The sequence below is a fragment of the Scyliorhinus canicula genome, chromosome 9, assembly GCF_902713615.1.
Source record: "Scyliorhinus canicula chromosome 9, sScyCan1.1, whole genome shotgun sequence".
NCBI classification, from domain to species: domain Eukaryota; kingdom Metazoa; phylum Chordata; class Chondrichthyes; order Carcharhiniformes; family Scyliorhinidae; genus Scyliorhinus; species Scyliorhinus canicula.
The window spans coordinates 75,208,997-75,232,746 of NC_052154.1; the positions used below are offsets into that span (position 1 = coordinate 75,208,997).

The 23,750-nt window shown below is 44.8% G+C and overlaps 1 protein-coding gene across 2 annotated transcripts in view; it reads left to right on the plus strand.

Annotated features, from left to right (window-relative positions):
• The first annotated feature begins 2,296 nt into the window (after positions 1-2,296).
• Positions 2,297-23,750, plus strand: part of gnao1b (guanine nucleotide binding protein (G protein), alpha activating activity polypeptide O, b) — a 283,425-nt gene continuing 261,971 nt past the window's right edge. The window contains exons 1-2 of one of the 2 annotated variants that reach the window (XM_038806936.1): positions 2,297-3,032; positions 3,247-3,289. In XM_038806936.1, the coding sequence (XP_038662864.1) occupies positions 2,915-3,032; positions 3,247-3,289 (161 nt within the window). In that variant the 5' untranslated portion in view covers positions 2,297-2,914. The remainder of the gene's footprint in view (positions 3,033-3,246; positions 3,290-23,750) is intronic. The other variant, XM_038806935.1, reaches the window with a different exon arrangement.

The following is a 23,750-nucleotide window of genomic DNA, read 5'->3' on the forward strand; positions in this document are numbered from 1 at the left end:
CATGTTTAGGGTACCCTTAGTTTAGGCCATGGGAAGGGAGCAGAAGAAACAAAGTAAGATGCAGCATGGATGAACGGCTTAAACGGTGAGAGCCTAAAGAAGCTGGGACTGCTTTTATTCCTTCATTAAATCTAAGATTAAATAAAAATCTGATAAAGACACTCAAGATTAATCAGAGATCTTGAGAAATCAGGTAACTATTTCCGCTGTTGGTGAGTGAGCAATTAGCAGTCATAAATTTGAAGATCATCACCAAAAGAAAGAAGGGAGAGTTTAGGCTGGTTTCCCTATGTAGATGGCATATATACACAAACTTCCTGGAAGTTTGGAAGCAGGATCCATTTTTAAAAAAATCGAATGATAATTATTTGAAAGACGAAATGTAAAGGCTGTACAGATAGGGCAACATAATGAGAATGAATGGGCGACTGGTTTGGGTACCACTGATGAAGTGACTTTCTCCCATATACTGAAATTTCTGTAATTCCAGGAATGTTGCATAATTTGAACCATCTTCTGTAGTCCAAGAGACCAATAGAAATGTCACAGACCTTTTTATTCGGCTGGAGGTTCTATTTGTGGATGCTCCTCTCTCTTGGAGATCGATGGTTTGATTTGTCACCACATGTCTAGGGACTCTAAATAGGGGACCAAATCTCCTTTTTGTGATCTATATTTTTTTTGCACCCACTCCCTGTCTTGGTGCATATGGACTTAAAATAGTATTTCCTATCTGCTGCACCATGACAGTACCTCGCATTTTTATTTGGTTTCGGTAAAATTAACTTTTGTGGCAGCAACCAGCATCAGTTCATAAACTTTAAAAGAATGCAATAATTAATGTAATGTGACTATAAGTTGACAATTAATCTTTTCTATGCTCATTCACCTCCTGATCTCTGTGCCATCAACTTCTTGTTAGGTGCTTGGACTGAACCTTCAGTGCTTTTTGCCACTTGTGCCACAAGCTGTGTATGCCCTGGTTACGAATTGATGGCGACAGAAGAATGGCATTCACTGGCATTGGCTATAATGCGCTTTGGGGCGTGGTGAGGTGGTGAAAGGCTCTAAATTTAGGCAACTCTGCCTTTTTGTATAAGCAGCGATTCTCAAAAGGACTCGTGCAATGCTGGTGCTATTCTGGCTGTGACTGAATATCTTTCTCCTCCACATTTTTCAATACAAAGTTGAGACAGTTCACAATTTAACATGCTCCCCGCTGCAACACAATGCCCGAGATCCTTAAACCGCTTCACAAATATTGTCATTGATTTTTTTAATATAATGTTTCGTAAAAGATAATCCTCCTAATGGATAACGGATGATCGGATATACTAAACCACAGATGCTTGCGGGAGTGCTTGTTCTGGGCAGTGGATTGATCCAGATGTCACTGTACTTGGAATTGACAGACACGTTTCTGGGAGAGAGACACGGGCGTATTGCACGTTGCAATCCGGGAATGACAGGGCGGAATGCTTTGTGGCTAGTTGATATTGTTCATAGCTGCCATTGATTCCGGATTGTGTGTCAATAAGGTGACAAGGAAGTAAGGGTTTGAGGGTGGTTGGCTGGCTGGTGGATGAACGGGCGCTGGTGAGGTTCAGATCTTGGTTGGCACCGTGGTCTGGGGTCCACACCCTAACAGCCTGGGAAAAGGAAAGGGGCTCCTTTCACAACACTGGAACTGCCTGCCTGCCCCCTACTCGGCTTGACTCAAATGGTTGCTTTGCCAGCAATACTGCACTCGTTGAACGTTTTCGATGTTTTAAAAAAATGCATATGATGCCTGCGTTTCTGTGATTTTTCTTTTACCTCCCTTCCCTTATCATTTCCCCAGTGAAACAGCCCGACTCCTGTAGCAGCTGAGCTTCCCCGCCTGCCTGACGCTAAATCGTCATGTACAGTATCTTAAGTGCTTCAGTGCCCTAATTGCGAGTGATTTTGTGGTCAAATCCGTTTAACAGCGTGACATTATGGGTGTGATCAATTTATAGAGCCCACCATAATCTGCTGATGCAATAAGCACTCTCTGCTCCCCCCCCCCCCCCCCTACCCACATAGGGATCAAAGTCCTTTATTTTACATTCGATGGATGCAAGTTAAAGTGCACGAATATGAGAGAGTGTTTCAGTAATGGATTCTGCTCGGTGTTGTATTAAATATGTGTGTGTTTGCATCTGGTCACTGGAGATTTTTTTGTTTTGCAATGTATCGCTGATTATTATTATTTTTTGCAATTGCAAATTTTTTGCATCGTGGGGGGAGGGGGGGGGGGCACGAAGATTGCAGCCTTTTCTGCCACCTCCTGTAAGAAGCAGTGTTGCTCCCTCCCTCTCTCTGGTTAAGGTGCAGTCAGCAGTGGGAGTGTTGGATTGGCGCAAGCTCACAGTCTATTTGACGTCAGTGTGGAGTGGGGCTGAGGCTGGCGCACTCTCTGTCTCTCCCTCCATTGTGAGCAGTTGAAGGATGCGATCGGGCTGAACTGCTGCCGCCGCCCCGCACACACACACGGCACACACCAAACACACACCCCAGCAGCACCAGGAGCCAGACTGACACCGTGACAGGCAGAGGCAGCCGGCCAGAGCCTCTTCCCCCCTCCCCCCTTTCCCAACCCCTTCATCTCTCTGTCTCTCGCTTCCCGTTCTCTGGACTGCATCTTGCCACGACCAAGGGGGAAACAAATCCAGGATATCTGTCTCTCTCTCTGTTCCTTCTTCTCCCATCGGCTGATCACCAAGCAAAGGAAAGAAAAAAACCAGCCTCGTCCTTGGCGTTGGATGTGTGATTAAACCTCAGCGTCTCTCAAAAAGAACGAGGGTTCAGTCCGAGAGAGAGAGAGAGAGAGAATCAGTCAGTGTGTGAGTGGAGTGAAGCAAGGAGAGGCCAGAGCTACTTTCCAACAGCAGCCATGGGATGTACAATGAGCGCCGAGGAGAGGGCAGCCATGGAACGGAACAAAGCCATCGAGAAAACCATCAAAGAGGATGGCATCACCGCCGCCAAGGACGTCAAGCTGCTGCTTCTCGGTAAGAGCCCGGGCTGCTCACACCAACCCTTCCCCTTCCCGTCTGGAGAGCCTGCTCCGCCGGCCTTGCTGCTTTCCTCCTCTCTCTCTCTCTCCCTCCTCTCATTAATCTCCCTTCATCCCCTTTACATTTGTCAAACGTTCCTTTTTTTCCCCCTCCCTCTCTCCTCAACCCTGCTTTCTCTCATTTTCTCCCTTTTTTCATTTCCCCACAGGGGCGGGAGAATCCGGGAAAAGCACCATCGTAAAGCAAATGAAGTAAGTGGCTTGTTTTTTTAAAAACATTTTTTTTGCCATTTTGTGTGGAATTTAATACAGGGGATGTACTTTCTCTTATCGGTTCACGCCTCATTTTGAGTCGAGACAGTATCTTGTGGTTAAGATGTATATTAATGGTAGGGGCCCGCCATGTTTATGGTGCTATTATCTTACACTCTTATGCTCAACATATTGATGGCTTTGGTGAAAGGGCTGTGACACTCCCCTACATGTGCAGTGTTGTGATTGGGGAGTCAGGTTATTTTTTCTGGGATGGGTCCTTATATATTTTTTTGTTAATATTCTTGTTTCTTTGGAAAGGGTGTGGGTCTGATGTATTTATGCTATAGCTCTGTCACCATAGCAGGACATGTATCTGTGAATGTGCAAAGATGCATCAGGACTGAGACTCTGCTTCAGAGGAGGGGCAGGAGAAATGAAAATCATCCCCAGCTACCAATTAACCTTTAATGCCAAGCTTTCATCTTTAAACCTTTTTTTTGGTCACGTTTGATCGCTTGAATCTGGCATTTATGTGGCATTTAAAAAAATACATTGAATGTGGATTTATTTAACTTGACAGATGGCAGATTGAACACTTGCCATTTAAAGATTCTTTTCACAGAGATAATATGATTCATTGTTATAATTAATCAGCCAGAATTCATTTGGGGTTTCAGTAACTAGTGGTACACTCATTGCTAGTGAATTTGTGAGATTACCTGCATCAAACAGCAGGTTGGTCCCACCATTCCCTATCCACTCCCTTGCATCCTATTTTCTTTATTGACAAATCTGGGATCCTCACTGTTTGGGAGCTCAGGAAATGTGTATTAGTGATGGCAATGTGTTCCTCATAAGCACAGACAAGTTGTTGTTTTACAAGGATTATTCAGGCCTCTTTATTATCTGTGTATCACTGGCCCAGGTCTGTGTGTTATGTACTTGGGTGTTTATGTACAAAAATCACCAAAAGTCAGTGGTCAGACACAAATAAAAATCAGCAACTCAAGGAATGTTGGCTTTTGCCTCAAGGTGCCTGGGATACAAAAGTAAGAATGTTGTGCTTCAGCTGTACAAGGCCTTGGACAGACACCCCATTTGACATGTTGCGTTTGGCACTGGCCATCACATTTCAGGATGGGAAGAGCTCAGTTGGTTGGATGACTGGTTTGTTATGCGGAGCAATGCAAACAGTGCGGGTTCAATCCCCATACCAGCTGAAGTTATTCATGAATGCCCTGCCTTCTCAACCTTGCCCCTTGTCTAAGAGGGTGATGACCCTCCAGTTAAATCATCAACCACCAGTGGGCTCTGAAAAGGGAGAGCAGCCTCTGGAACTGTAATGACATTTGCATTTTATGGGCCTTGAAGAGAGTACAATATAGATTCACCAGAATGATACGGGGGTTTAAAGGGTTAACTAATAAGAAGAGGTTGGATAAAATAGACATTGCAGATGGTTGAGTGGCCTGATCAAGATGTTTAAAATAACAAAAAGGATTTAATAGAGTAAATACGAATGAACTTTCCTTGGGTGGGGTAATTGAAAACAAGAGGGCAACATTTTTCAATTAAATCTAGGCCTTTCGGAATAGAAATCAGTAACCACTTTTTACGCAACTGGTATGAGGAAGCTGTAGATTCTAGGACAGTTGACATCTTCAAGTCTGAGATAGGTTCGACTTTCTCGGGGAAAATTAAAATGTCAGCAGCAGCAGCAATCCGTGGGATGGTGTGGGAAGACTGGGTCGATGGGATGGTGTGGGAAGACTGGGTCGATGGGATGGTGTGGGAAGACTGGGTCATGGGGGTAATGTCTATTTAATTGTTATTGTATATTCTCTTTTTACACTATGTTAATGTTCACTCTAGTTTGTTTTGTTATTGTTACTACTGTTTTATTATGAAAAATTCTGCAAAACCTTAATAAAAATACTTTTAAAAAAAAGTCTGAGATAGGTTGATCGGTGTTGATTAAGGGAATGGAGATACGAATCAAAGGCCGGTACATGGATTTTAAGATTAGTACTAACCGAATGGCAGAACAGGTTTAAGAGTGACTAGGTCTATTTCTATTCCTCTCTGAGACTGGCCAAGCCTTGTATATTATAGTTTGGGTCTGCATATTTACCTGTGTACTTTTTCTGTAGCTGCCAATATGTCTTGATTTAGTGTGGAATATTACCTGTAAGTCAGCATATTTCTGGGTATCATACCCCATATCAGCCAATTTCATGCACAACTGGCTGAGAGTCTAGATCTGTGTATTGGAGCCTAGATCTTATTTGCACGTTAGTGCCAAGATTGTAGTGCAGAAGTGATACTGTAGCTTGGATCTATATCTGTGTATTGTGTGCCATTTGTTTCTGTTGTGGGTTTGGTTTGTGGGATGTGAATTGAGATCAATGCAAAATTGTGTCCTGGGATGGTGCTGTGCAGAGTCTGGGCTTTCCGGCTCATGTTGGTGTGAAATGGTCTTGGTCTGTGTTTACCTATCTGGTCTAGTTTACTTGGCAAACGTCAGTCCCTCTAAAGTTCTGTTGTTGGTGCCCTTGTCCTCACTACGTCCTATTCACATGTTACCCCTGTGTTTGCTGACCCCCATTGGCTCCCTGTCTGGCAGTACCTCAGTTAGAGACATTTGCGGTGCAGAAGGAAGCCATTCGGCCCATCAGGTTAATGCCGATTCCCTGCAGAGCAATCCAGTCAGGCCCACTTCCTTGCTTCAACCCCTTGGCCCTGCCAGTTTATTTCCTTCAAGTGCTCATCTAATTTCCCTTTGAACTCATTGATCATTTTTGCTTCCAACACTTCTTAAATTATCATCCTTATTTCAAATCCATCCATGGCCTCGCTCTTCTCTATGTTGGCAAATCTCCTGCAGTCCTCACATCTCTCCAGTATCTGTACTCCTTTAATCCTGACCTCTTCAGCATCCCTGATTTTAATTGCTCCACTATTGGTGACCGTGTCTTCATCTGTCAAAACCCTCCCTAAACCTCTCTGACTCCCTTAACACAAACCTTAAAACTACCTTCTTGACCAAGCTTCACTTTGCTGCCCATGCTAAAGTTGCCACATAAATGTAATTTGTCTTTGGGGGAGCAGAAGGGGGTGGGTCAGTTTTCTGCCCTGACTCAGTTTGATATGAACCAGGATGAATGCCTTTGGACCCAGGGTCAATGTTCTGCCCTGACTCGGTTTGATGTGAACCAGGATTAGTGCCTTTGGGCTCTGGGTCAGTGTCTGCCCTGACTATGATGTGAACCAGGATTAGTGCCTTTGGGCTCTGGGTCAGTGTTCTGCCCTCACTCTGATGTGAACCAGGATTAGTGCCTTTGGGCTCTGGGTCAGTGTTCTGCCCTGACTCGGTTTGATGTGAACCAGGATTAGTGCCTTTGGGCTCTGGGTCAGTGTTCTGCCCTGACTCTGATGTGAACCAGGATTAGTGCCTTTGGGCTCTGGGTCAGTGTTCTGCCCTGACTCTGATGTGAACCAGGATTAGTGCCTTTGGGCTCTGGGTCAATGATCTGCACGGACTCGGATGTGAACCAGGATTAGTGCCTTTGGGCTCTGGGTCAGTGTTTTGCCCTGACTCTGATGTGAACCAGGATTAGTGCCTTTGGGCTCTGGGTCAGTGTTTTGTCCTGACTCGGTTTGATGTGAACCAGGATTAGGGCCTTTGGGCTCTGGGTCAGTGTTCTGCCCTGACTCTGATGTGAACCAGGATTAGTGCCTTTGGGCTCTGGGTCAGTGTTCTGCCCTGACTCTGATGTGAACCAGGATTAGTGCAGGAGGGGCAGCAGGGTAGCATGGTGGTTAGCATAAATGCTTCACAGCTCCAGGGTCCCAGGTTCGATTCCCGGCTGGGTCACTGTCTGTGTGGAGTCTGCACGTCCTCCCCCTGTGTGCGTGGGTTTCCTCCGGGTGCTCCGGTTTCCTCCCACAGTCCAAAGATGTGCGGGTTAGGTGGATTGGCCATGCTAAACTGCCCGTAGTGTCCTAATAAAAAAAGTAAGGTTAAGGGGGGGGTTGTTGGGTTACGGGTATAGGGTGGATACGTGGCTTTGAGTAGGGTGATCATGGCTCGGCACAACATTGAGGGCCGAAGGGCCTGTTCTGTGCTGTACTGTTCTATGTTCTATGTTCTAGTGCCTTTGGGCTCTGGGTCAGTGATCTGCACGGACTCGGATGTGAACCAGGATTAGTGCCTTTGGGCTCTGGGTCAGTGTTCTGCCCTGACTCTGATGTGAACCAGGATTAGTGCCTTTGGGCTCTGGGTCAGTGTTCTGCCCTGACTCGGTTTGATGTGAACCAGGATTAGTGCCTTTGGGCTCTGGGTCAGTGTTCTGCCCTGACTCGGTTTGATGTGAACCAGGATTAGTGCCTTTGGGCTCTGGGTCAGTGTTCTGCCCTGACTCTGATGTGAACCAGGATTAGTGCCTTTGGGCTCTGGGTCAGTGTTTTGTCCTGACTCGGTTTGATGTGAACCAGGATTAGTGCCTTTGGGCTCTGGGTCAGTGATCTGCCCTGACTCTGATGTGAACCAGGATTAGTGCCTTTGGGCTCTGGGTCAGTGATCTGCCCTGACTCAGTTTGATGTGAACCAGGATTAGTGCCTTTGGGCTCTGGGTCAGTGTTCTGCCCTGACCCGGTTTGATGTGAACCAGGATTAGTGCCTTTGGGCTCTGGGTCAGTGTTCTGCCCTGACTCTGATGTGAACCAGGATGAATACCTTTGGGCTCTGGGTCAGTGTTCTGCCCTGACTCTGATGTGAACCAGGATTAGTGCCTTTGGGCTCTGGGTCAGTGATCTGCCCTGACTCTGATGTGAACCAGGATTAATGCCTTTGGGATCTGGGTCAGTGTTCTGCCCTGACTCTGATGTGAACCAGGATTAGTGCCTTTGGGCTCTGGGTCAGTGTTCTGCCCTGACCCTGATGTGAACCAGGATTAGTGCCTTTGGGCTCTGGGTCAGTGATCTGCCCTGACTCTGATGTGAACCAGGATTAATGCCTTTGGGCTCTGGGTCAGTGTTCTGCCCTGACTCTGATCTGAACCAGGATTAGTGCCTTTGGGCTCTGGGTCAGTGTTCTGCCCTGACTCGGTTTGATGTGAACCAGGATTAGTACCTTTGGGCTCTGGGTCAGTGTTCTGCCCTGACTCTGATCTGAACCAGGATTAGTGCCTTTGGGCTCTGGGTCAGTGTTCTGCCCTGACTCGGTTTGATGTGAACCAGGATTAGTGCCTTTGGGCTCTGGGTCAGTGTTCTGCCCTGACTCGGTTTGATGTGAACCAGGATTAGTGCCTTTGGGCTCTGGGTCAGTGTTCTGCCCTGACTCGGTTTGATGTGAACCAGGATTAGTGCCTTTGGGCTCTGGGTCAGTGTTCTGTCCTGACTCGGTTTGATGTGAACCAGGATTAGTGCCTTTGGGCTCTGGGTCAGTGTTCTGTCCTGACTCGGTTTGATGTGAACCAGGATTAGTGCCTTTGGGCTCTGGGTCAGTGTTCTGTCCTGACTCGGTTTGATGTGAACCAGGATTAGTGCCTTTGGGCTCTGGGTCAGTGTTCTGCCCTGACTCGGTTTGATGTGAACCAGGATTAGTGCCTTTGGGCTCTGGGTCAGTGTTCTGCCCTGACTCGGTTTGATGTGAACCAGGATTAGTGCCTTTGGGCTCTGGGTCAGTGTTCTGCCCTGACTCGGTTTGATGTGAACCAGGATTAGTGCCTTTGGGCTCTGGGTCAGTGTTCTGCCCTGACTCGGTTTGATGTGAACCAGGATTAGTGCCTTTAGACTCTGGGTCAGTGTCCTGCTCTAGATCAGTGTTATATTCCGAGGCTTTGCACCGAGTCCAGTTTAAACGCAGCGTTTGGGGCCGGAGTTGTGCGGATGTGACCGGCTCCCAGGGATCGCTTTGTTGGGAGGTCAGTCTGACCAGGGGCAGCAACAAGGTTTGCGAGGCTGCCCGGGAGCGGAGTGTGAGTGGCGGGGGGGAGGTGGGGGGCAGCGGCCGCCGAGCGCTTTTCAGGCGTTTTGACTGGTGGACAGCGCCCAGGGAAGTGGCTGGACGCGGCTTCGGGAGAGCTCGGGCCGGCTCGGGGGTGCTCGGCACCCGGGGGGTGGGTCACCTCGGGGCGGTGAACTTCACTTGGGTGGTACCACTCCCAGACACTGGGGAAGGGGGTTTGTCCCTCTGTTGACTTTGCGCCAGTTACCTTTGGGTTTGAGACCCCAGCGCTGGGCTGGCACTGGAAACACAGGCACACACGTCTGCTTGCTTTGTTGAGAGACTTGAGGTGGCTGTAAGTCAGTCAGCAGCAAGAAGCCTCATTGTTTCTTTGGTCAATAGTGCTGCAGAATGTGCTCATTCAGATTACAATTCAGTCAAACCAACCGAGCAAGAATCTGCACAGCCAGAAGCTTGAACGTTGGAATTTGTAAAATGGAATGGGTGAAGAATGCAGCCCTGTGATGGCTTTAAGTGTTCATTCTTAATCCTGACAGAAGCATCAGGAACAGCTATCTCCATAGGTGGTACTTACAGCTCATTTAAATTGAGAGTCATCAGCAGCAACTATATCAAATTTGCTTTTATGTAGCACCTTTAACATTGAATATGTTTTTTTTAAAGATTTCTTTATTCTCCTCTTTCACATTTTCTCCCATATTTACACCCACCAACAATAAACAATAATCAGCAACAAATATGTCAATCCCCATATCAGTAACAACGATCCCATCCTCCCACCAAATCCGAAACATTCGCCCGCATGTTCACATAAACAAATCACAAAAAGGAATCAGGAATGACCCATGGCCACCATTAACACCCATCGCCCCCCTCCCCCTCAACCCTCCCACCCACCCCCCCAACTAATGTTCGATGTTATCCAGTTCTTGAAAGAGCATAATGAATAATGCCCATGAATTGTAGAACCCTTCTATCCTTCCCCTCAGTTCAAACTTAACTTTCTCAAGAGTCAAGAATTCCAACAGATCCCCCCCACCACACCACGGCACAGGGTGGAGAGGTTGCTCTGCAACCCATCAGGTTCCGCCTTCGGGCGATCAACGAGGCGAAGGCTACAACATCTGCCTCCGCACCCGTTTCCAGCCCCAGCTGGTCCGACACCCCGAATATGGCCTCCCGGGGGCTGGGGTCCAGTTTCATGTGCACCACTTTAGAAATTACCCTAAAAACCTCCTTCCAGTAATCCTCTAGCTTTGGACAGGACTAAAACCTATGAACGTGATTAGCTTCCCCCCGCAACGTTCACACACACCTTCTACTCCTTCAAAGAATCGTCTCATCCTCGCCCCCATTAGGTGTGCTCTGTATACCACCTTCAGCTGTATCAGCCCCAACCTCGCGCATGAGGTGGAGGCATTCACTCTCCGGAGCACCTCACACCAGAACCCCTCATCCATATCCTCTTCCAACTCTTCCTCCCACTTTGCTTTGATCCCTTCCAGTGGTGCCCTCTCCTCTTCCAAAATAGCTCCGTGTCGTCTGCACCTGTCCCCCTGTCGTCAGCATCTCCCCCAGCAATGTGGAGGCCGGCTCCGCCGGGAAGTTCTGTATCTCCTTTCTGGCAAAATCTCGGACCTGCATCTATCTAAACATTTCCCCCTGCTCCAGCCCACACTTCACTTCCAACTCCTTCAATCCTGCAAACGATCCCTAAGAAACAAATCTTTCAGTGTCTTAATCCCCATCTCCTGCCATTTCCGAAAATTTCCATCCCACCTCCCTGGCTCAAATTTGTGGGCCACTGAATCGGCATTTTCCTTGACCCTGCCCCCAACCCGAAATGTTGGTGAAACTGACTCCAAATTCTCAATGAAGCTATTATTACCGGACTCCCTGAGTACTTTCCCAGGGCAATTGGGAGGGCACTGTTGCTAGTGCTTTCAATCCCGACCCCCTGCAGAAACTCTCCTTCATTCTGACCCACTGGGAATCAACCCCTCTTACCCAGCTCAGCACCTTCTCCACATTCGCCGCCCAGTAGTAATACATCAGGTTCGGAAGACCCAAACCCCCTGCCTGCCTTCCTCTCTGTAGCAGCACCTTTCTAACTCTGGCCACCTTCCCTCCCCATATGAACGCCGTAATCCTTCCCTCAATCTCTCTGAAAAAAGCCTTTGGCAGGAAAATCGGCAGACATTGAAAAATAAACAGGAATCGTGGCAACACGTTCATTTTAACCGCCTGTACCCGACCCACCAGTGACAGAGGGAGACCATCCCACTTTGCCAGATCAGCTTTTACTCTCCCCACCAAACTAGACATGTTGTACCTGCGGAGCGCCCCCCCCCCAACTCCCGGGCAGCCTGCACCCCCAGGTACCTAAAGTGAGTCCCTGCCCTACGGAATGGCAGCGCCCCCCCCTCCCCTGCCCCCACACCCGGCCGAGACACCACAAAATACTCACTCTTGTCTAGATTCAGCTTGTATCCTGAAAAAAGACCCAAACACTCGAAGCAGCTCCAATATTCCCCCTTTCAACACACTCGGTTCCAGCACGTATAACAGCAAGTCTTCAGCATATAAGGACACCCTATCCTCTACCCTCCCGCACTATTCCTTTCCATACCCCCGAACTTATTAATGCGATGGCCAACGGCTCAATCGCGAGTGCAAAGAGTATGGGGGACATAGAACATCCCTGTCTCGTCCCACGTTGGAGAGAAAAGTATCTCGAGCTGATGTTGTTTGTGTGGACACTCACCCTCGGCTCCTTATAAAGTAGCTTTACCCAATTCACAAATCTTGGTCCAACCCCAAACCGCTCCACAACTGCCATCAAGTACCCCCATTCTACCCGGTTGAACGACTTCTCAGCCTCCAATGCCACAACCACCTCTGTTTCCTTCCCCTCTGCCGGTGCCATAACGACGTTCAATACCCTTCTAATGTTTGAAAAGAGCTGCCTCCCTCTCTCGAACCCCATCTGATCTCCACCTATCACCTTTGGGAGGTGCTAACATTGGATATGTTGATATTAGGATATTTTACTAATATAGGACACAAAGTTGTGAAATAAAAACAGCATCCCCACATTTCAAACCATGTTTGAAATTGATGCCTTTTGCTGCATGATTTGATAATGGCAAACTACTCATCTGTGCCACCCACCATACTGCTCTCAGCTTGCCAAAAAATATCTTAGCAGAATGGATAAAGCTGATTCCACAATTCCATGCAATATGTTGTAAAGAATATGTACATTGGGTTTAGATTGTACTGATAAATCTATCTAGATTTGCTTTAATTGTTCTTCTGGTTAGTCTCTTCAGTGTCCCAACATTTCAGCCTATTTGTGGTGTACATTTTCTTCAACAATGTAAACTGAGTGATCTGTATGGAAATTGAGAATTCAAAGGCTGTTTGAACCAACTGGACATTCATCTAAAAAGCATTGCGAATGCATTTAGACTCACGTTATTCCACAGGGAAGGAAATGCTGGCAATAGCATGAAACCATTGTTAAATGAATGTCTTTCGATTCAACAGCACTCTTCTGTTTTAGAATAAGAAGGTGGCAAATGAACATTCCATTTCTTGGCTGCTGTTAAGAAAAGGAAAGTTTGTCATCATAATTTATGTCTGAACTATAGAAAGGATAGACAAAACATGAAATATTTGGATTCATTCTGTTAGATGGGCAGAGAGTGAGAACAGACCCAATACTGGCCTTGGCCCCCTGGAAATGATCCCATGGTATATCCTGTAATACTTCAGATGTGAGTTAAGTTCTAAATATTTGGGATGGGTGCCCATTTGTTTCCTTCCAGTGATAATTGAAGAAGAGACCATGGATATCCGTAGAGTGGATACAGCTGTCTTATGAGGCGTACCTGGGGAGATGTATCCATGCTGCATGCATCTGCCAAGTCACAGCTGATAGATAGTGGAGGTGTTCTGGGCCCACCAAATAATTTCTCGTGCCTGCAATGATCTGAAAGTGCACTAACAATGCACGTTAGTTTGGATTTGTGGAATAGAGCAAATTTGTACACATAGAGCACATTGTACACAATGTTGGTGTCACAGTCATAGAATCTCTACAGTACGGTGACGCAATGGTTAACACTGCTGCCTCATGGCACCCCCAGGTTTGGTCCCGGCCCTGAGTCACTGTCCATGTGGAGTTTACACATTCTCCCTGTGTATGGGTTTCGTCCCCACAACCCAAAGATGTGCAGGGTCGGTGGATTGGCCATGCTAAATTGCCCCATAATTGGGAAAATGAATTGGGTACTCTAAAGTTATTCCAAAAAAAAGTAGAATCTCTACAGTGCAGAAGGAGGCCATTCAGCCCATCGGGTCTGCACCGACCCGCTGAAAGAGCACCTTAACCTCGGCCCACTCCCTCGCCCTGTCCCCTCAACCTCACCTAATCTTTGGACATCAAGGGACAATTTAGCATGGACAATCCATCTAACCTGCACATCTTTTGACTGTGGGAGGAAACCAGAGAACTGGGAGGAAATCCACACAGACACAGGGGTAACGTTCAATCTCCACACAAGGTCGGAATGAAACCTGGGACCCATGCTCTGTGAGGCAGCAGTGCTAGCCACTGTGCCACCATCTCTAATATTTGGGTCCACCTGGATGGAGGCCATTGCAATGAAGCCTGGGTTAGAGTATGACCAATAGCTTACAAATAAATCTTTTGGTGGGTGAAATTCAGAATTGTTCTGTGAAGATTTCTTAAAACATTGAAAGTTGGTATTGAAGGAGGATTTTTGAATGCCTTGCTTTGGGAGAGATTCAGGCATTGTGATATTTACCATTTATATAATACTGTGATCTTGCAAATATTGAATTCCCTTTCTCTTGCACATGGATTCTCATCATTATCAAATTACTATTTAGTTATTAAATAATCTCTCTGCAACTATCAGCTATTGCGTGCTCCATTCAAATTTGAGAAGAGCATTAAATAATATACAATTTTCAAGAATCATCTGCATCACATCATTTTAAAATTGTGAAAAGGTGAATACATTTCGCAAATACCTTGTGACAATGGTCAAATATCAAATGAGTCTGGACACTGATTTGCTCCACAGCCTGCAATAATGAGCAGGATACAAATATTAAAAGGATCATATCTTTTTTTTGTTGTTTTTATTTTAAACTCCCAACAGTGCTATTGTTAGGTCCCCAATCTCTGCAGTTCCAGATGATTAATTAGATATAGTGACAGTGAACTTGTTGCACCTGATCCTGTATAACCGGTTGTTTTGTGAAGCGGGTCAGCCCTTGGGGAGAGTAAAAATGTTCGGTGTCATATAATAACTCAGTCAAAACAGAGAGGTTGACTTTGTGTGAAATGCCATCGATTTATTTTAAATTGCCGCTTTATCTAAACGTTGATTATTGGCAGGAGAGTTTTTAAGTAGTGATAGTATACTGCAATAATTGTCCAACCAATAAAGTGACCGTATATATGTTGAAGTGGGTGTGTTCCTCTGAATTGTCCTATAATCCTTTCGATGTCCAAGTCATAAATTTCCCACATCATGACTTTTTTTGGTCATGCTATAAAGCTGCGAGGCACTTTACATCATTCTAGGAGACATTTTGCATATGGTCCACTCCTCACTGGCGATGTTGGGTTTTGCTCCGGTGACATTATGAATATACATTGAGTCCCAAGAGCAACACTCTAAATTTATATCCGTGAAATTGCAATTCCATCTCCTTCCTCACGGCCTGTTAGGGCAACAGTCTTAAAAGTCTAAAATACAGAAACAAATGAACTGGGGTACCAGATATCTTCGGGAGTTTTATGTAAAACATTTGGGAATCTCTGGCAGCTCAGATGACACTCATAATCATAGAGTAATTCTCAAAGCATAGCTGTCATCTGCAGAACACTAAAAGCAGGTGAGTTCCATAGGAGAGCCAGGAATTTGAAATGTTTTAATCAACCCACAGACGGAAGCCTCAGAACAGAAATTATGTTACCCACCTCAGAACGTTTTAGAATTATTGCAATTTTAAACATTTGAACAAGGCAAATGAATGAGATTATTGCATTTTAAATTCTTAATGAACTAGGTTCAAAGCCCTATATGTACTGCCAGTTTTATTTAATTATTTTTCGATTGTGGGATGGAGTTCTGTGGTTGTCAGTTTAAAATGCTTTCCTTCTCCGTTTTAAATTTCTTCATGATGGGGATGGTGAATTGGTTGGAAAACTGACATTATCTCTGGGAATTCGATTAGATTCCAGTCTAGCCCAACAGGATGAAACTTTGATGAAAATGTGCTCCTTGGAGCAGTTAAAAGTGATGTGGGTGAATGTCATTTTCAACCCAACTCTGACTGGGTGTCAGTCCATAGCATGGACTACTTATAACTTTTACCAATCAGTAGCTTCACTCAGGTAGGATGTAAAGAATACTGTGAGAAATATAAATACATTTTGGTGCAATAGGCAATATTTTTTTAGGTTACATTTAACACATATTGCTGATAGAAAGTTACTGTGAAGTTAGTTTATAAATTGCATGAGGGTGCTTGATGAGGCAACATTGATGGAACTTTATCGTGTTGGTAGTCCATAATTTGGGAGGGTTCTCTGGCGTAGTATATAGGAGTCTTCTCTGGACTTCTTGAATGGAAATTGCTGCAATCTCATCCGGTAGCATTCTTACCGCCAAGCCAAAGCTGAATACTTCAGTTCAGCATTGAAGGAATACTGCACAGCTGGAAAGTTTACTCCATGCCTCTAAATGATGTTGCAGAAGGGTAGAATGTATTTAAGCAGAGATGGGCACAAAGAAAGTTCAAGGCAATACTGCAAAGGCATTGTATGTTCAGTGGAAAAGTTCAGATTCATCTTCCCCACCCCCAACCCCTCGCTTTGCTCCACAGTTGATGGCTGCACCTTTGACTGCCTGAACCTTTTTACATCTTAGGATTCCCTCCTTAAACCCTATTTCCCATTTCTCCACTTTCTTTTAAACCTCCAAGCTTTTGATAGAGTGGAAGTGGAGAAGATGTTTCCACTAGTAAGAGAAACTAGAACCCGTGGGCACAAGGGACAATCTTTTAAAACTGAGATGAGGAGGAATTTCTTCAGCAAGACATGATGGGCCGAATGGCCAATTCTGCTCCTATGTCTTGTGGTCTTATGATCACCCTTCCTAATATCCTCCGCCTTTGGCTCAATCTCCTTTTTTAATGTCTCCTGAAGCACATTGATGTTTGCCTATGTTAAAAATGCAACTATAAATGCAAGTTATTCATGATAATTGCTACAATTACTGCAGCACAGTGCCGATTATCGAGAATATCCATTCAGTCTTCGGCATTAGTTTGAGAAGGACAGAAGATGAACTGGAGGAATTCAAATCAGAAGCTTTCGGAGAGATGATGAACATGGAGCTGAGGCAACAGCTCTTCCAAGTAGCATTGAGAGGGAGGAAGGTTGGCATTGGAATGATAGTTAAAAGAACAGATGTATCATGAGAGAATTTAGGTAGTGGAGTGGTACCTGAGGAAAGGCGAGCATAAATAACATTGGTTAGCATTGAAAGGAGTTGTGTGGGGAGAGACTTGAGGGACAAACAAGTAGATGGGTGTTGGTTGATAGCTTGGTGAGAATAGGTGATAAACTACAAGGAGATGAGGGTCCAGTCTGCAGATGAAAAGGAAGTAGCAGATCATGGTAGTCATAGAGTTTTTACAGCACAGAAAGAGGCCCTTCGGCACATCGCGTCCGCATCGGTCGTCAAGCACCTATCTATTCTAATCCCATTTTCCATCACCTGGCCCATAGCCTTGTGTGCTATGGCATTTCAAGTGCTCATCTAAACACTTGTTAAATGTTGTGAAGGTTCCCGCCTCTATCACCCTTTCAGGCGGTGAGTTCCAGATTCCCATCACCCTCTGGATGAAAAAATGTTTCCTCACATCCCGTCTAGACCTCCTGCTCCTTACCTTAAATCTATGCTTATTATTGGCCCCTCTGCTAAGGGGAAAAGTTCCTTATCTATAACCTTCAGAATTTTGTACTCCTCAATCAGGTCCCCCCTCAGCCTTCTCTGCTCCAATGAAAACAACCCCTAGCCCTATCCCATCTCTCTTGATAGCTGAAATGCTCCAGCCAGGCAATCTTGATTTTGGAGCAGGAGCTCCATTAACCCCTTGCACTTGGTGCTTAAGATGATGGAGTGGGGTGGGGAAAAAGGAGACTTTAAAGAACCATTATTCTTGCCCTCCAGGATGATCTGGGATTATTGGGTGATTTTGGCTGAAGGAGGCAAAGTATAAACTGCTGGTTTAGCACAGTGGGCCAGCAGCGCGGGTTCAATTCCCGTACTGGCCTCCCCGAACAGGCGCCCGCATGTGGCGACTAGGGGCTTTTCACAGTAACTTCATTGAAGCCTACTTGTGACAATAAGTGATTATTATTATTATTATTATGGCAGTTTATAACTGATACGCATTTTGTTGGAGCTTGTCTTGTGGCTCAAAGGGGCTAAGAATGATTATCTCGGGTTATGTCTGCAATATTAATTTGACGCTTTGAACAGATGCTGACTACATGTCCAATCTTTTCTTGATTGATTTCCAGCATTTATCATAGAATCATAGAATCTTTACAGTGCAGAAGGAGGCCAGTCGGCCCATCAAGCCTGCACCACTACCTCACCCCATCCCAATAACCTCTTAACCTAACCTACACATCTTTAATGTGGAGATGCTGGCGTTGGACTGGGGTGAGCACAGTAAGAAGTCTTACAACACCAGGTTAAAGTCCAACAGGTTTGTTTCAAACACGAGCTTTCGGAGCGCAGCTCCTTCTTCAGGTGATTGGAGAGGTATGATCCAGAAACATTTATATAGACAAAGTCAGCGATGTCTATATAAATGTTTCTGGATCATACCTCTCCAGTTACCTGAAGAAGGAGCTGCGCTCCGAAAGCTCGTGTTTGAAACAAACCTGTTGGACTTTAACCTGGTGTTGTAAGACTTCTTACTGTACACATCTTTAGACACTAAAGGGCAATTTAGCATGGTCAATCCACCTAACCTGCACATCTTTGGACTATGGGAGGAAACCGGAGCACCCGGAGCAAACCCACACAGACAAGTGCAAACTCCACTCAGACGGTCACCCAAGGCTGAATTGGCCACAGGTCCCTGGTGCTGTGAGACAGCAGTGCTAACCACTGTGCTGCCATGCCACCCATTTATGTTTTAAAAAATATATATTTTGTATAGAGCTGCAGTCTATTTTTATGCAAAAAGGTGGTGAAAACTGCACCTCCACTTCACCCTCTCTACCCCTTGTCTGCAAATCTACTGACATTGTTTGGGAAATGTTCTGATTAAATCAGCCCACGGCATTTATATTCCGTCTTTCTGTTTAATTGTGATTGATAATTGAGTCGTTTTCATTGCAACATACTTTTAAATACAGATTTACATTTTAAAGGAAAAGAAAGTTCCAACTGAAGGTTAGAACAAGTATGAGAACCCTTTTTATCTGGAAGCTGCACTACTTGTGATTACTAGTTTATCTTTTATTGACCCTGTTTGACATGATTTTACCACGATCACTCAATGTGGAAATAACACCATACCCTAAGTGTTCAAAACTGCACAATACACACCCCTTTAATCAAACAACATTACAATTAACTTTACAGTTCCAACATAATACATCATTAGACCAGTCAGTGGCTTCCTTAACATTTTTGGATTGAATATGTTGAGAGTTCAGCTGGTCCGAGCTGCAATGGATAAGTCTGTCAAAAGTCAAGTCTGAAAAGTTCCTCTCTAATTAGAGCAAACTTGAGCAATCTCTAATCCCTTTTTTGCAAAATTTTAATTGAATAATCTTCATTGTCACAATTAGGCTTACATTAACAGTGCAATGAAGTTACTGTGAAAAGCCCCCAGTGCTAACCACTGTGCTACCGGGCCATCCCAGGGCAAAAATGTTTTTAAAAGGGCACACGCCTAATGCAAATTAATAATATAGAAAATGCATAATCATCTAATGCCTTGCTATCTCAGCAATAGGTCGAAAAGGGTCTTAACATATTGGTTATTGGTCTTGTTATACCAAGTCTGAAATTTTCACTATGGCATGGATGACTGCACAATTCTTGTTTATATTTGCAGTGTTGTCCTGTGCTGATTCAAAATAGGACTCCACTCCACTTATTACAAAATGAAACGATTATAATATCTCATTACGGTTAACTTTTGTTTCTTTATGCCTGCTTCGTGCATGAAAAAGTGTCCATGTTCCAACTTGTCTTTCTAGGACCCTGATGCAAATTGAAGCATGTTCATCTGAACGATGGCACAATCCTTTAATGTTCAATTTATAGGTCTTCTGATAATGCAGTCCCATTTAACCTTTTCTTCAGAAGCTTTCCTGGCAACATTTTGCCACAAGTTTTCAAATAACAAATGTCTGTACTAAGATTCAAACACTTTTATTGAAAGTTCCTTCCAAAGTGTTCTGAAGAAACTGGTGTTGTGTGCTGCTAAATGGTATGATAGGATCACGTAACCTCATGTTTTGAGTTGATGAGATAAATGAACAAATACATGTGAAAAATTATAGTCTGTTCATTGACTGTGATATTTTGAAGTTCAGATTAGATAATATATCAATTTCTCTGGAATATGTTCAGTGCTTGAATTAAACTGCGGTGAAGGAAATTGGGGGCATAGTCCATTTTTATTTTGGATCCTGTTCTGAATCATTTCAGAAGGAAGTGACCCGTGCCTCATACTGATAAGGGAAGAGAGTGCCACATGGCTCTTTATATTGGAACTCAGCTTTTTTTACCTGGAGAAATAGAGTGGGAATCCGGTTTCTATGGGATGGTATAATATTTCTGGAGCAATACACAGCACAGAACTGCTCATTATTAAGCAAGCTTAGGGATTCATTGGAAATCTCACTGAAATAGTGCTGAATGTGGTCTGTTTAAAAAAAAAATTGCTGTACTATGGTAGTAGGACTCTTGAGATTACAGTTAGCATTAATTAGTAGGGCAGTACTAGGGGTATTCTCTGTTTTGCCTGGCTCACACTGTGTCTGATTTGGAGCACTTAGTCCAAAAAGTGGATGGTTTATTCCTCAGGACTGCTAGCTATCATGTGTCGGTACATGAATAAACGTAAAACAAACAGAAGGAAATTTTTATTGGGCGGCTGTCTCTCACCTTAAGATGTTAGTGATTATTTTAAGATTATGTGGACAAGGAGGACATGTTGAAAGACAGAAACTTCCCTTGTTGCCTTGTAGAGTCAGAGTTTTTACAGCACAGAAAGAGGCCCAGAAAGAGGGGAGGTTTTAAATGAGAGCTGGGCACTTCCCACCTTGAGGGAGGGAGGGGAAGGGAACAGCCAGATAGGGATTCATTACTGTACCACTGTCGCGCACATCTGGTTGCATTGATAGTGGTGGTGGTTTGGAAACAGACTAATTGGCAAATGCTCTCGGCTCAAGGGTGCAGAACCAGGGAAATCTGTCAGGGCAACAAATATGGAATAAAAAGACTCATGGATATGACTGATGCTCTGACTTATTCAGTTTAAATTTGCAAGAATTCTAAATTATATTTTTCACTTAAATTCAAATGGAGAAAGAGGTGGCAGCACAAGATGGAGGAACCAATTTTGTCCTTCAGAAAGACCACTGTATGTGAAGTTTGGCACTTTGACATGCTATTCTGATCTTGCCTCCTGTAAGCAGATGAATTACAGATTTTTTTTTAGCGGCGGGAGGTCCCATGGGTTGCAGGAAAGCATCCAGAACCTTCCAAGAATATTATTAATTGCATCGTTAATTAACTTTCTCTGCTGTCAGGTAAATTGTCATTCTGTCATTCCACCCCTGAAAAAACATCAAGATATCTGTCAACTTTAAAAAAGATTTCTGGACCCGCTACCTGGGAAAAATCCCGCTTATAGCTCTCTTGATGGTGAACTCAAATGCACTATCATCTGACGGGAATCTGAATCCAATGAAGTAAGATTTTGGTTTGACAGCTATCGTGAACTTTGTCATAGCTGCTTCTTAACCACCAGAGGTGAAGCGAAAGCCCTGTGTACGTGGGCAAAGTGCTAGCAGTGGCGAAGAAGCAACTGTGACAATTTTGTTTTGGAGTTGTCAATTCTTTGTCATTTAGTTTGTCACTGCAACGTGAAATTTGATGTTTTGGATTTTATCTTCCATTGTGGTGGAAATCAAAAGAACTGAGAGGCATATAACTAGGTTGGTCCTCCACATTCTTCAGTTTTCCTGTTTTTTTTGCTTAATAGTTGGGAAAGTGTCTAAGGCATTTCATCTGTGAAACTCCTTCATTGTAGATGATGGTTCAAGAGTTACAAAGAGAGCTCCTAAAATGCTGAAATAGATGGTGTGAAGTTAAGTACAGTCCTGTGTTTGTCTGCAGATTCATTGTTGCTTCTATATAATTTTACACAAAAAATCTAAATTAGTTTCTCAACCTGAGCTCTGTAGTCTGACCACATGGTGCATATCACCATAAAGGGAGAGATCGGAAGGCAGTGAAAGCTAGGTTCATACTTGTGTATACCCCAGGCATAAAATTATAATTCAGTTCATGGGAAATGGCAGCATGCTATGGGTACTGACGTGCATGGAGAGGATGAATAAAGACACTTTGGAACGCACTTCTCTCAATTCTTCAACAGGGATTCAAACCTTTTTCTTTAAGTCGCATAAACAACTGTAGAGAAATGTCAGGTATATCCAAGTGCTCTGTGGCACAGTCGCTTACTGCACTGCAATGACTGGGCTGTACGTCACCTGCAAAAGTTGTTCTTTGACTTTTCTGGATGCCAGGGAGTTCCACTCCCCGGTGGTTCAGACTTATTAGTTTACTCAAATTGTACAGAATTTCTCAGGCTTTCCACTTACTCCTTTATACTATTTTTCAATCTCATTCTCAAGGAGTGCCCCAGCACCAGCACTGCTAGCATTTATTGCCCACACCAAAATGCCCTTAAACTGAAATGCTGACTTGACTACTTCAGGGGACAGTTAAGAGTCAATCACTGGATTCACACATTGGGCAGGATTTACTGATCACCTCGCCGTGTGTTTTTTGGCGGGGGAGGCAGCCCACCAGCAGGATCTACTGGTCTCACCATTGTCAATGGATTTCCCATTGACAGCACACCTCACTGCCGGGGAACCAATGCGCCAGCGTGGGCTGGAATTTTCCGCTGGCGTGAACAGACAGTGAATCCCGCCCAATGGGTCAGGTTAGCAGACATACTTACCTAAAGGACATTAGTGAAACAATTGGGTTTTATGGCAATCCAGCGGCTTAATTGTCACTTTCACTGATGCCAGCTTTGCATTTCTAGATATATACCACAAAATGGCAGTTGTGTTTTTTTTTTAAAGTCTCACTCCATGGGTCATTAGTTCAGTAATCTAACCACTGCGATACCATACCGACTGTTCACAACAACAATTTGTATTTATGAGGCACCTCCTTAAACCCTTCAGGAGCTTTATAAAGCAAAACTTAATACCAAGCCACACGGAGATAGTGGGCAAGTGGCCAAAACCTTCGACAAAGAGAATTTTCAATAAGGGTAGTAAAAGAAAGAGAGAGGCGGAAGTAAAAAGGGAGGGACTGCTTTCGAACTGAGGCCGCTGAAGCCACGGTCACCAATGCCGGAACAATTAAAAGTGGGGATGATCAAGAGACCTGAATTAGAGGAGCGCAAATATCTGAGGTTGCGGGGCTGGTGGAGATAGGGAGGGATGAAGCATGGATTGAATTAAATACAAGGATAAGAATTGTACATTTGAAATTGGGGCATTGCTCAGCCAGGAGCCACATTCAGCAAGGACGAGGTTATGGGTGAATAGGACTTGCTGTAAAGAGCATTGGGCAGCAGAGTTTTGGATGCCCTCAAGTTCACGGAGGGTAGAATGTGTGAGGCCGGCCATGAGAGTGTGGTTGTTGTAAGAGTCAAGTCTAGAGTGAGTCAGCACGGTAGCATAGTGGTTAGCACAGTTGCTTCACAGCTCCAGGGTCCTAGGTTCGATTCCCGGTTTGAGTCACTGTCTGTGTGGAGTCTGCATGTTCTCCCCGTGTCTGCGTGGGTTTCCTCCGGGTGCTCCGGTTTCCTCCCACAGTCCAAAGATGTGCAGATTAGGATTGGCGATGTGCGGGTTAGGTGGATTGGCTATGCCAAATTGCCCTTAGTGTCCAAAAAAGGTTCAATGGGGTTACTGGGTACAGGGATAGTGTGGAGGTGTGGGCTTGGGTAGGGTGCTCTTTCCAAGGGCCGGTGCAGACTCAAAGGGCCGAAGGGCCTCTTCAGCACTGTAAATTCTATAATTCTATAAAGATAACAGAAAGGTGGATGAGGGCTTTCACAGCAAAAGAGCTGAGGCAAGAACGAGTTGTTAGAGGTGCC